Here is a 14,121-nt window from a genome sequence, read left to right on the forward strand (position 1 = left end):
TGTGTGTGCTGGGGTAGGGGACTACAGATAGTGAGTGACCTGCTGCTTTTAGGAAACGGTGCTGTCTGGGAAGTGATTTTTGGCTTCCTGACAAATTAGCTCTTGGGAAGGGCTCAGAATCTTCACAGTATGCACGTGTAAGGAGTAACACAAACAAAAGAAATGGTGATGTCAACCAACATCTCTTTAATTTATTCAGTTGTAAGCAAACACCATGGAGGCTTAGCAAAACCAGCACCTCCAGGGTACTGGATTGGGACCTTCAGACATTACTTGAGGTACAAGCCAAGCAGTTTGGAGATGACAGATAACTAGTAGAAGTTTACATCAATTACTGTTGTAAAACAGCCTGCCTTGCTATGCAAAACACAGCCACAAAAAACACAGATTTGAGGTAACTCAGCTCAGGGAGGAAATAGCCAAAGTTCCTACTGTGTATGTCCAGAACATAAATGCAAGGAAAAAGTGAATTAAAGCTGGGAAAGTACAAGCATTACACGTACAGTCATCCATACTTGGTACTTGGCTGAAGGAAGTTGTTTGATGAAAGACTGACATGCAGTTAAAATATGTGTATCTTGTTTCTGTTTGCATTAATGTAAACAGTCCTGGAAAACTCTGGTTTGGGAGAGACTGTAAAAGGCTCAGGAAGAGCTATAGGAATAAAGTACTGGAAAAACTAGAAGGTGGCTGTGTAGGAGCTCAACATGATTAACTTGATGGTTGAAGAGTGACTTAATTTCACTTAGTAAGTACCTACACATAGGAAATACTAATGAGCTTAAAGTTTAGCAGGCATGGAATCTTAAGCAGTAAGAAAATGAAGGTAGAGGACTTAATATTAAAAATGTGAATTTGTTTTAGCACTAAGTGTAATTAATTACTGGGCCAATATGCAAGGAAAGATTTTTTTTCCCAAGTATTGATATGTTTAAAATGAGATTATTTTACAAAGGATTTGTTCAAATAAGGTTTTTATAAGCCTTACTAACTTGTGAATATTTGGGGCATTTTGCATTTTAATTGATGATTAAGAGGTGAAATTTAGGAATTCTTGCCTCACTAACGAAGCACATGCTGCAATACTTTCAGCTAGGGTGTTAACACATCTTTTAAACTGTCTGGAATAGGGTTTTGAGGGTAACTTTTGGCTTCTGGGAATTTTTGGTCTGTCAAACATGAATGAGGTCTCCAGTAAAGTAGATGTAGTTGAGTAGCTTTATTAGTTCTTTTGATTTTGGCACCTCCTCTATAGCAGCATAATTATGGAGAGGTGGTAAGAAACTGGAGAGTAGGAGTTGTCTTTTTGGAGGGTAACAGGTCCCAGAAATAAAGTGTTACTCAAGTGGGGCTGAGAGGAGGTAGCGAGTTCCCTCTGTAAAGGCCGCATTGGAAGTGAGTGAACACATAAGTCAAACTGCAAATTCAGTTGATGACAAGAAAGAAGAGCAATTAGATTAAGCTGGATAGAGAGCTGACCCCATTTTTAAGAATAATTGAAGTTTTATCTGAGGTTTTAAGAAGTTCTGATGGGAGATTTTTAGGCTGCCTTGATCTGTAGCCTGGAAGGCTCAGAGGCAGAGGAGCTGGAAGTCTGGGAGAAGGTTGTGTAATTTCTTCCCCCCATTGAATTAGAGACTGAGCTTCACAAGAAAGCACAGTTAGGCTAATAACTGCCTGTAGAAAAGTAAGGGGGTGTATGTGTGAGATTTATTTTTGTGTATGTGCATAGTGAAGTGTGTGTGGTTAAACTTTTCAGTGCTTTTTTGCAGCTGTTGGTTGAAAATAGGGTTTGCTCAGGGCAGTAGTAATACCCATGGTAATCTATTTCTTGTACCTTTGTTTTTAATTTTTACTTCTGCAAATAAGTAGTAAGTGGCATCATCTAACACGACAGGTGTTAGTCATGTTAACTAAAACCAGGTGTCCACCTGCTTTCTGCAGGTGAGATCTGAGTGCTCTGAGATTTTTGTGGACAGAGGTTCTTTCTGCAAGGAGGACAAAGCTGAAAGAGACTTTCTGTTAAAGTTTGTTGCCAAAAGTCTGGCTGATGCAATTACTCCTGTTCTGAGTTTTATTTGGATAAGAATTTCTAGATGTACCCTATCTTTGTGGTGCAGAGGTTTCTCAGAGAGTAGCAGCTTCCCTTTCCATAAGGTTGGTGCTATCCTTGGGCTTGTTACACAGGGAAGAACTCATTCTTGTGAAAGATTTAAAGAGGGTGTTGCCTTTGGAAACTAAATACTGTTATTAGGAAATGGGAGGTGGTGGGGAGAAGCACTTAAATCTGCTTTTGTGATTCCTTTGGATTCTAGTTCATTGTACATCTTGAGAATGCTGAGATCCATTCATTTTGATGTCAGTTGCTGAAAATATAGGAAGGTTCAGATGTAGCTTTCCATCTCTGTGACAGCACTGAGATGGTACCACACTACCTACTTTCACTGCATGGTTATATTTTGGACGGGGCACGTAGGTGTATTTTAAGGATTGTCACTTCATTCAGGGGCTCTTGTTCATGAAATGAGTTTGGGTACAGTGGTGGATCTGGTTTTGGTTCTAGTGGAGAATTCCGAGGAGATTGTTTAAACACTTCCTGAATTGAGTACCTAAGAAATCTGTTCTCTTCTAGGGAGGATTTTCTGGTTTTCTTTTTCTGCAGGGGAATACTAAACCTTTGGGGGTAGGAGAGTGATGAAGATGGGAGCAGTAGGTCTTGCACTTTCTAAACAATGGGAAAGCAAAGACAGCCTAGGTCCCTGATATGGAGGGCAACCTTGTATATCTGTATTGATACATACAGGATGTTCCTTGGGTTAGGAACACAGCAGATGCCTTAATACTCCAGAGGAGTATTAGCCTGGATAAATGTCATTTGTTCTATAAATCAGGCCATCTGTAGATTGCAATCTGTCCCTTTGGTTGCATCCTGGCTGAAAGGCTGTGAATGCTGCTCTGTATCATGACTTGCCTTTGTATTCAGTAAGTGAGAAAATATACCTCCAGACTGGACAAGAAACTGGTACCTCTGTCAGGCACAGGGGTTTTGTGGCACTGGCTCTGTCCTGTGGGTGCAGGTCTGCCAGAGCAGGAGCTGTGTTCCATCTCCCAGCCTTCCCCATCGTGGAAGTTTCTGTTTCCCACCGTGGTACGTGCAGGCTCTGCTGGCCCCTCCTGCATGGGAGTCTCATTTCCACCATCTCTGGTGACTGGGAGATGTTGTCTCCTTGCTGCAAACCAGGGGGAAAACCTGCAAACCTGGACTCCTGCAGCTGCTGGGAGTTCTGGGAGCACTGTGGTGCTGTTGGACACTGGGACAGGAACATCATTGCCTGAGTCATGGTAAAACTGGCCCCAAGCTACTTGATGCTGTCGTGGCTCAGGGGTTTGTTTGTTTTGTTTTGTTTTTTTTTTTTTTTTTTTTCTGATAGGCCCTGGTGCAGAAACTTAAGCACCTTGATGGAGATTTTGAGATTGCTGATGGTGTATATATTGGATTAATCTTCCCTGAAGGAAGACACTTCATTTTGGCAGTTGGCTCCTGCAGAAAAGGACTTGATATGTATTGGTGCTGCTACACAAGAGGACTTGGGCCCATAAAAGCATTTTCTTGTACCTTGACACACTTGCCTTTTTTCACTTGGATAACAACCACTAAAGAAAACAACATTACATACCTCAGCCTCAGTTAAGCCCTGCATTAAATACTTCACATGTTTATGGGGAACAGAAAGGGAACCCAAACCACTTATAGACAAGCTGCACTGTTCATTAAAAACCACCCCAGGACAAACAGTTCAATCTGCTCCTCCAAATCTCAAGCAGGAAAATGACCTTTATGGATTTTTAGTGTTTTTCAATTGCATTTAATATTTGCTACAGGACGGGCTGATCAAATGGATGGGAGCAAGAGAGGGGCTGTAAAGCAGTGTCAGTGCAGCCCTTCTTCCTGAATGCTTCCGTTTGCTTTTTAATCTTATTTCCTTTTATACTTTGTTTCAGCAATATTCCCATGGCGTGAACTGCAAGCAGTGAGGTGGACTGCATACTCTGAGGTCCAGCCAGGCTTTGGAGCACAGCAGTAGTAACTTACGAACATTGCAAAGGCTGCTGAAGCCAAGAGGTCCCCTGCCTCCAAGGAGACCTGGGTCACTTCGCTTAAAAATGAAAGCAAAAGTTGCAAAGTGCTGCAGGGGGGGAGGGAAGGTTAACAATTCAGAAAAGCAAGATTTTGTTCAAGGAAGGTGTCTTGTAATCATTCCCCTACATGAAGAGCAGCAACAGCTGTGAGTATCTTGTGTGTGAGCTTGGCTGTGGTTTGGTGACAAGTAGAGGTGGCCACAGGTCTTGCCTGAGGGCTGTACAGGGCAGTGCTGCTGCCATCTCCTCACTGTGCAGCCTCACACCCCTCTGTGCCCTCTGATGCTTCAATTTTTTTTTTCAATTTTTTTCTTTTTTGGGGGGCGGAGGGGGTAGGGGGGATGGGGGTAAGTTTTCAGCCAGATCAGTGCCACTGCTGGCTCTTGTCCAGCTCTGGAGATAACCTGCTGGGACAGTGCAGTGGTGGCCCATGTTTAGATGGGTTTGGGACGCTCACAGCCCTGGGCAGGCTTCTGTGACTTCCAGAGCACAGACTGGCTCTTGGGGAAAGAGCCTTGAATTGCTCCTGTGCCTTGGGCTCTTGCAACCATGGCTGCTGACTCCAAATGCAGGGAAAACCTGGCAGAAGAGCCAGCTGAACTGCAGATCAGAAAAGTCCCCCATGGGGCTTGTCTCATGTTTTCTGTTGTCTTCTAAAAATCTTTCTGAAAATCAAACTCAGTGAGGGCTGGTCTCTGCTGTCAGGCTTTGGTGTTCTGAAGCTCTGGTGCTCAAGTTCAAGGCAGAGATGGTCATGGGAGCACCACACAGACTGCCAGAACAGTCCAGAAAAATAAGCAGCTGTAAGAGCAAAGTGGCTCCTGAATTCAATTCCTGTATTTTATGTGTCAAGGGTTTATTCTGAGGATTGTGCTTGGAATAACAGGAGTTTGGGCTTTTTCCTTGTCACATCCTGCTCCTGTTGCATTCAGCATGTTTGTTTCCTGCAGCCAGCTGTTATCCACCCACCTAGATGGAGACAGGGTTGGATGATTTAATTGTGTAGCACTTTTAAAGTTGTTTTTTACCTTGCTACAGCCTACTGATGAAACAAGCATATAGCTTCCAACACCTGTCCTCGGGCCTTTCCTACTGCCATTATAGTTGTGGAAGTCCAAAATAAAAGAAGCAGACTGCAAAGTAAGCTTTTGGGACAGATGAAAAAAGAGAAGACTGGCTGTAACTTCTTTAACAGTTTAGGTAGGTCTGCTATCTCTCCTGAATTTGCTTATCTACTTTTTTTTCCTCATATTTTTGGGTATTCCCTATAATAATTCCCTATATTCCCTATAATCCTTGAAAAAGGATTTCAACAGCAACCAGTGTAAATAGCTCAGGTAGTGTCAGCCAAGTTTCTACCTCCAAGCTACAGCATGCTTTTCCTGATTTAAATTTTGTAATTTTTTCCAAGCAGCTGAGACTTCAAACCCACTATGGATTAATTACAAGGCTGGGCCCATCAAGCTTTTGCTATGGTAGAACAGAGTTAGAAGCTGATGCAGCTGCTGGGAGCTGAACACTGCTGTCTGGCAAAGAGTGACCTCCTGGCTTGGTCACAGGCTTGCAGAATGATTTGGATTGGCAGGGACCTCTAAAGGTCTTCTAGTCCAAACTCCCTGCCATGGACATTTTTTTATGAGATGAGGCTCTTCATAGTCCCATTGAACCAGACCTTGAACATTTCCAGGGCTGGGGTGTCACTCACTTTCCTGGCCAAACAGTACCAATGTCTCACCACAAAACATTTCTTATGTGCAATCTAAACCCTACACTCTTTCAGCTAAAAACCTGCCTCTTGTCCTTAGGCCCCAGTAGTGTCAGTCTCAGTCTTTCTTACAATCTGTACATATTGAAAAGAAAGCCCCACAGTAAAGTCTACCCCCAGAGACTTCTGCATCCCAGGCTGAACAACCCCAGCTCTCTCAGCCTTTCTTCACGGGACAGCTGCTCCAGGCCTGGCTTCGTGGCCCTCCTCTGGACCCACTCCGGCAGGGAGAGCTCCTGTGCTGGCAAACACCTTCTCTGACTTGGAGGGAGGGCCACACTTTAGCCCTTAGGGTTTGTAATTACTAAGTGAGGGGAAAAGCCAATTTTATGCCTGGGAGAGCACTGTTAATGAATGGCCAGGTACTGCTCTGACTGCAAGGCCAGTCCGACTTGGTGCTGGAGGCTGGCTGGGCACCCAAGGCCAGACTGGCTGGACCTGCAGGGCCTGTTTGGCCACAGTGCCCTTGTGTGCTGTCCCAGGAGAGGCTCTGTGACTGTGCACCCCATGTGTGTGCACTGAGCACAGCAGAGGGAGGATGGCAGCCCCAGCAGCTCCGTTGTGCTTGGTTGGCCAGTGAGGTGCTAGATCATCTCTGCATTTCTGCTGCTCAGATGAGGCAAAGCCTGGTGGTTGCTCTGCTTCCTGCCTCCCCCATATGGTGGCTTGTTTAAAAATAAGATAAAAGGAGCAGAAGTTGTAAAAGTAGGCTAACCAGAGGGGGAATTGCAGTAAGTGCTTGGAAGAAAGCTTGAAGAAGTGAGGAGGGACCAATACTGGCAGCTGCACCTGTACCATGTTAATTCTTGCTGCTGCCCTGACATCTGAGCATCTTTGGGAACTGCACTGAGAGAAGACAGGATCTTCCAGCTGCCCTTCCTGTGTTCTGGGCCTATTTGACTCCACACACCCTCAGCACAGAAGTGGACAGTGCACCCACCATTCACTCCTTGGTGCTGCTCATCCCGTCTCCCCTGGCACTCACAGTGGGATGTGGCTGGAAGGATGCAGACAGCACTTTACAGAGGCCCCAGGAAAAGGCAGCATGATGCCAGCACCTGGGTACTGTGGCCTCACACCAGCCTCCTACTCTGCTGAGCCCTTCCAGGCTCAGATGCTGTCAGGGCTTGTAGACCATGATATTTCCTGTATTCCCACTTGGAGCAAAGCTGCTTGCTGGTCACCTTGTTGCTCAGGTGCTCCCACTTAGCACGTGCAGCCCCTAATGTTTGAAAGGAATTTAAAAGGATGCTTGGGGAAAGCAGGTGGCTGCTTGTGGCCAAGTGATCCTGCTTCAAAGTACATCAGTGGCATGCCCATGCAATGCTGGATACGGAAACAGCAGAAAGGAACAAGGTAAGTCCTATTCTACCCTGTTGAAATAAATCATGGTCATTTCAAAAGGCCAGAAAAGTTACTTAGAAAAGTTACTTGTTAGTTTTCTCTATGAGCTGTCCAATTGCCAAGGCTCACAGTCCAATTCCTCTGAAGTAGCTGCTCTGAGATTTGTAGAAACCTTGAATCATCAGAATCAATTACATCAAATTTATTAAACTTCACAAAAAGGACAGTTAATCAATTGCTACTGTTTTCATCTGCCATAGGGGTTCTGCAGCTGTTTTTATTTTAAAACAATCCACTACTGAATCAGAATATGCAACTGGAACAAAGCATATTAAATCAAGATGAACATTATGTGTGTAGAAAATCAATCTAATTTTACCAGGATGATGAACTGCCCTGCTGTCCCAAGCCTGAAAGCACAGCACAGTGCTCTCAGTGGCCTGGGAGTGACTCCCCAGCCCAGGCTGCTGACAAGCATGTGACAGACACTTCTTTATTAGGAGGGAAGGGTTGTTTGTAGCTCTGTACTTTGCATTAACAATGTCTATTTGCAGGATTTGTAGCTTTCTGCTCTGTTTTTCAACTTCACTAAATCTTTATGATGATAATGCATTGTACACAGGGATTTCAATTGCTTTTCTTTAAGCAAAATCAATTATATTTTAAATATCTCTGGCTTGTTTTTTGTTTTTTTCTTTTTTTCATTTGAAAGTGTGAAAAAAATTGCATTGTAAATGATTCAAAGCTTAAGTAATTTCAAAAATTATATATTACAAGAAATCAATGCTTAATATGAACTACTTGGTAGTGCAGTTTGTGTGAGGAGGAAGGAAAAGAAAAAACCCTGCACGTGTGGTTTGCCTTATGTGAAAGGGAAGATGATTCTCATGCTTTCCTACCTAAAAACAGGATAAGGATTTAGAACATCATTAGCTGAACTTCTGTAATGCTCTTAATTATCTCAGTCAAGACAGTAGTTTGGGGTTTTGTGCCTTGTTTTGATTATTTTGGCATTTTTGGTTTTTTTTTTTAATCCTGTAAGTCTAGAATCTGTGACCTACAGAACAAACATTTTTTGAGCCTTTAAGAACATTTAATTGGCTGTTTTGAACTCAATACAGCCTCCTCTCTGCTTTGCACCTAACTGCTTCAGCTGCTAAAAATGCTGGAGTAGATTGTCCACAAGTGTTTTAGGAACTATCCAGACAAATGTAATCCACAGCAAATTTAGCAACCACAGACTTGCTTAAAGTTGCAAGAATCTGCTTAATGATTTTGTGGTAACCCAGCTGGGCTGAAGAGCAGCCTGGCTCTCCCTCAAGCTCCTGACACTAACATTTTTGGCATTGCACATAATTACAGTTTGGGATGGAGAGGATTTCAGGCAAGCAGTGTCTGTTTTGAGTACAAACTAGCACCCCTAAGTGTAAGTGTAACTAGCACCCCAGTGTAAACCTTAGGTATTTCCCAGTTAATCCCCTTTGTACATCTCTTATTCATTGCCAGAAGTGCAGCCCAAAGTTGTGAATTCAGCCCCCTCTCAGTGCTCAAGAAAGTCACAGAGTGCAGAAAGGGCAGCTCACTGAGCAAGGAGCTGCCAGTACCAAAGAGCAGCAAATCTGATGGAGGGAACCACGTTTTACCTTTAGAAGGAGTGCAGCTCTGATTCCAAGTCCTACATGCCTCAGGGCCTCAGCTGGGCTGGGGACTGTGCAAAGAGAAGATCAGACCATCTTTACCCATCAGACATGAAAATCCACTCCTAAGCATCTGAGGAACTCCTGGGAACAACTGAAGTACTTTGACACTTCCAGGTTACGGGATGGGATGGGATGATGAACATGATAGTTGGAACAGGGATGTTTAAAGCTTGCCAAGGGTTGAGCCTGATGAACTCTGGTCAGTCCAACCTCACATCCACTGCTAGCATGTGGCTTTTTAGATAGGAGGCACCAAAACCACATTACTGCTGCTCAGTGCACACATCCAACAATGTTCTGCTGCACTCAAGAAGAAGTTGGCCAATTCAGTGAACTTGTACATTTATATAGTTATTTTCAGGTACTTAGTTACCTATTAGACCATGAAACAGGGATTAACTGAGTGTACAGGTTGTGAAAACACTTCACCAACGTAAAGGGAAAATCAAGCAAATTAAAAAAGGCTGAATATAATAAACTGCAGAGTGGGTCCTGTACAGTACATAGAGCTTGTGATCTTTACTGGCTAGTGACACATCCTCAGGGTGCTCCAGGGGACGTCCAGGTTGGACATATGGAAGAATTTCTCCTCTGAAGGGGACGGTCAGGCATTAGGATGGGCTGCCCAGGAAGGCGATGGAGTGCCTGCAGGTGTTCAAAAGACAACCAGACATGGCACTGAGTGCTGTGGTTCAGCTGGCAGGGGAACTGTTTGTTCCAAGGTTGCACTCAGCAGTCTTGGAGGCCATTTCCAACCTTTATGACTCTATGAGCCTTTTTCCCTTCTTTTGAGGGGAAGCAAAGGGACACCACATTGAGTTCATATTTTCTCGCTGTCCTTCCTTCTGGATTACTATTCAGAAACAAAGGGTTCAGTACTGTCTACAAACTGGTTATCTTTTATCTTCAGATGTTTGTTATGTATCAATTCAACAGCACAACAGCACTCTAGTGGGAATAAAGTTGTGGTTTTTGTCAAAATCATTTTATTAAAGAGTTAATGTCACAACAAGCTTAAAGTAACACATGCTTCAGAAATAAAACTGGATGAAAAATTCTCAGAACAGAAACAGAAATGGATTGAAGGCATGGCAAAGCATCCGTTCCAAGAAACTTCTGCAAACAAGTGCGAATTCTGTTGGTGCAATGGAGAAAAAACTCAGAAAAAGAAGCCTCCTGGGCATGACTTCTCTTTGAGTTTATGTAGTGCAGTTTGTCAAATAAGTTAGATTGGAAAGGGCACAATTTCGATGGCTGCACAGACCCAAATTTACTTCTTCAATATTTAGCTCCAGCACAGGTTTTTCAACTGTGAGTACTAACAAAACAAATTTAGTTGACATCTTAACATAGCAGTAATAGATATATTATATACATGATAGATGTTTGACTCATGCAGCCTCTTCAGTTACATGATTTTCTTTTAATTTACTCAAGAAACATTATAAAAAAATAGGTTTGCGATTTGTATTTCACTTCGGTGTTAGCTCCACATCACCCCAGGCAAAGACAGTGTTTCAGCAGACAATCTAATTTGGCAAGAAATCTGCCCTAATTCTTAACCTCAATTTTGAAAGTCCACATAGAAAATAAATGCGAACTCTTTATACAAAACAAGAGCAAATAATTGTACCTATAGAAAAAGGGATTAATTCCCTTAAGTTTTATTATCATGGCACATACTTTATATTTTCACAACAGCATACTAATTTTCATTTAGTTTTTTTAAACTCCAAAATAATGTTGATGAAGGGAAGAATGTGAGTTACCAGAGGCAGCTGACTCATGCATTAAGCAATTCATGTTCTTTATCAGTTTTCCCAACAGCATCAGGATTGGATAACGGGTCCAGGTCAGCAAAGAGACTGAACCAAGCAGTCAAGTCTTTAGGATTCTTTGTAGATTCTGGAACGAAAAAGAAAAAAAAAAGAAAGAAAAAAGAAATGCATGGACTTGTCAGCTATTTCAAAACAAAACTGACTGAATGTTTGACTGAGGTCAAATAAATGCCATGCTATTGTTTAATTTATTACCAAGGGTATTCTGACAAGAAAATCAGAATAAGTGATTGGATTTTAAAACACCATCTTTGTCAGAATATAGAACTTTAGTAAGAATGAGTGTTTTACATGTCTGCTACATATTTTATAAGGCTCCTGCCATGATAAGTACAGGAACACTTGAACTAGAAATAGAAACAATCTCACTCTGTCTAACGTTGTTTCATGAAAGGTATTTGAGTGTGCCTCTGCATGCCTGCAAACAAGCAAAAGGAAAGTGAAGGCAAATTTTACTTTCAAGCTCTCTTAGAGGACTAAATTCCTTTGCCTAAATCCAATTCATGTGACTGTTCTGTCTCCCCTGTATGCAACCAACAAGGTCATTACTCATCTGGAATGAAGTTTTAATGGGAAGGCACTGGCTGGAGAGAGAAAGAGAGGGGTTATATTTGATAGGCAGTCCCCAGTACAGCTTCTAGTTTAATTCTGATGGATATAGACAAAATGTGAATAGGGACTACATCCAATAGCAGCTGGACTATTGTACCTCTGTGTCCACACTGATATATGTATTTAACAGAGGTTATCTGACTGCTTTTGTTCCAACTGGGCAGATATTCAGCTTAAAGCAGTAACAACTTTGGCTGCTATGAAGAAGGTACATCTCCACTTGCTTTTTTTTTGTGGCCCTATGCCCAACATGTATTATACTGATAGTGAAATAAGATATGCTCTTCTCTCAGAGAGATAATGGCATATGAAAGCTCTCTTTGCAACACAAAGAATTTACAGACAAAATAGGCTCTGCCTGGCATGACACTCCTCTCGGTACCTGCCACTTTCAGAACCACAGATTTCCAAATAGCTGAAGGCCATTCCTTTTGCTGGTGCCAGTCCTGTGGCTGCACAATCACACTGATTTCCAAAACAGTTTCCAAAACACCTTAATCCTCTTTTTTGTTTTTTCTGCTGAGCTGAAAAATTTCAGGGGAAGGAATACATATCACCCCTTTCTTCTGTATCATCACATGTGAATGCACAGAACTGGCTACAAACTGGTGACAGAATTCAACATAATTCAACTGGTTCACTTATGCAGGAAATCCTGGTCAAAAATCAGCAGGCCATTGTTTCAGTAGATGGAAGGACTATGCACTCTTGGCTCAGCTGCAACAACTGAATTAAGTTTTACACAGATGAATACTGATATCATGTATGTTTATCAAAAATATTTGAAAGGGCTCTTCTGCCTTATCAGTAGCCTGTATTTTAGCCACAACGCCAAATCTTAGAACTTAAAAACATTGTTTAGCTCAAAGTGCATGCAGATGTTGTTCTGTGTGAGTCTAAATTAAAGTAGGTAGAAGAAACTGTAGCTGCAGTTTCCTTTCTTATTTAGTAAATTACTCTTCTGACATGCGATTAGCACTTAAGCCTACCAAAAATATACACACACACACACATATCATACACCTAATAAAGGTGAAACAGAGTGATCAGGGAGCACAAGACGGAGCTGTAGCTACTACAAAAATAAGTTTTGTTACCACAGTAACTGGGAAGACATGAGACACTGTACAAGATACAAGAGCTAAAAAGGAAAAGCCAAGTATCACCTTTCACAGGCGTCTTGTCATCACTCACATTCAGGCCGTGTGGTTTCTGTGCTGGCTGTGGTATTGATGGTGGGCTCACACTGCTGGCTGCCCATCCTACAATTCAGCAACAGAGCAGCATTAGCATGAGGAGTTACTTTGTCAGCTCCAACCCCTAGTGTCTGGCAGCATCAGACAGAGGAGCAGAGTGTTCATTTATGGCCATTTGTGTCTGTCCTTGCACACACAAAGTCAGCAGTCAGACCTGCACAGGAGCAGCACCCTTTACAAGAGAGTATCTCTAGGTCACTTTCATCATCTCCAGCTTCAGGCAATTATACTATTTTCAAACCTTTCACCTGGCTAGAAAATATTTTTGTTTCTCTTATTGAATCACAGTTAATACCCATTTACAGAAAAGCTGGTTCAGTAAGCAGGTCCAACACAGCTGTAGGGAAAAGAATCACTTACATTTGGATAGAAATACCACCACAAATAATAAACATTTTTTTCTAAGTCCAAATACTTTTATTTCCTCCATTGTTCCAGAAAAAACCTTATTTAGAGACCCTAAATTTTTTAGTTAATTTCGAAGTAATTCTGGAAAAAAAAGATAATTCATTGCAAAACACTGAAGAATTAAATTAAGAATTAAATTCAAAATTAATTACTTCAAGTTAACTTTAAATTTTAATGGACTATTTAGTCTTTATCTTTATTTGAAAGGAGATTCTCAGCAAGAAGAGAGCAACTATGCAGGAAAAAGTGAAATAGTTTTTTTGTTCTTACATGCATATTCCATATCCACAAAAGAGTAATGACAAATAAGGTAATAAGGCCAGATGAACAGGCTGGCAAAATGAACTAGGGGTAGTATACTGCAGAAACATATTAGAAAAAAACCAATATTTTTGTACCTTACTTAAGATATTTAAATTCATGTGCTTTAGTACATTTAGAGGACTGAAGACAGTATTTCTAATTTAATTAATTCATCCTTTAAGTTTGGCCTGGCCAATTATCCATCTAATTTGGCAGTATCACAAACAGGATGCTCATCTATGCACCCAGCTACCATTTCCTTATTCAGTCTCTTTTTTTCTACAAGTGCCTGCTTTCACATCCTTTTTTACTCTTTTTCTCCTTCCTCCCCTTACTTTCTGCTCTTTTGGGAGCCCTGTCAGATACTGGCACCCAGCATCCCAACAGGTAATGCAACAACCACATCAGTCACATCAGCCCTTTCTCTCTCAGTGGATTATTCTCATCACTCTCTCATCTTACTGTGCCTATAAAAGGCCTAAAGCCCATGCTAGGTTATAAAAAGAGGCACAAAGAGTTTTTCTGTAAAATCACATGAATTAGGAAGGAAATTTAAAGCCACAAACATCCTCTGTATCTATTGCTAAGGAAACGAACCAAAAACTTCTTCAAAATCTGGGTGCAGAGTACTCACATGTATTTGCTCTAGACAAAGGTGATAAAGGCTTGAGAGCCAGCTTCTGCCCTCTGAAAGTGAGGTCTTAGAGTTTAATCTTTCAAATAAGCAAATCTGAATGATAATAATGGAAAGCATG

General features: G+C 41.9%; 1 protein-coding gene across 5 annotated transcripts in view; it reads right to left on the reverse strand.

The window, feature by feature from the left end:
• Positions 1–9,912: 9,912 nt before the first annotated feature.
• Positions 9,913–14,121, reverse strand: part of ICA1 (islet cell autoantigen 1) — a 65,117-nt gene continuing 60,908 nt past the window's right edge. For 4 of the 5 annotated variants that reach the window (XM_063152046.1, XM_063152054.1, XM_063152064.1 and 1 more), the window contains 2 exons: positions 12,566–12,661; positions 9,913–10,854 (listed from right to left, as the gene is read on the reverse strand). In XM_063152046.1, the coding sequence (XP_063008116.1) occupies positions 10,733–10,854; positions 12,566–12,661 (218 nt within the window). In that variant the 3' untranslated portion in view covers positions 9,913–10,732. The remainder of the gene's footprint in view (positions 10,855–12,565; positions 12,662–14,121) is intronic. The other variant, XM_063152059.1, reaches the window with a different exon arrangement.

The sequence above is a fragment of the Melospiza melodia genome, chromosome 1 (assembly GCF_035770615.1).
Source record: "Melospiza melodia melodia isolate bMelMel2 chromosome 1, bMelMel2.pri, whole genome shotgun sequence".
Classification (NCBI taxonomy): Eukaryota; Metazoa; Chordata; class Aves; order Passeriformes; family Passerellidae; genus Melospiza; species Melospiza melodia.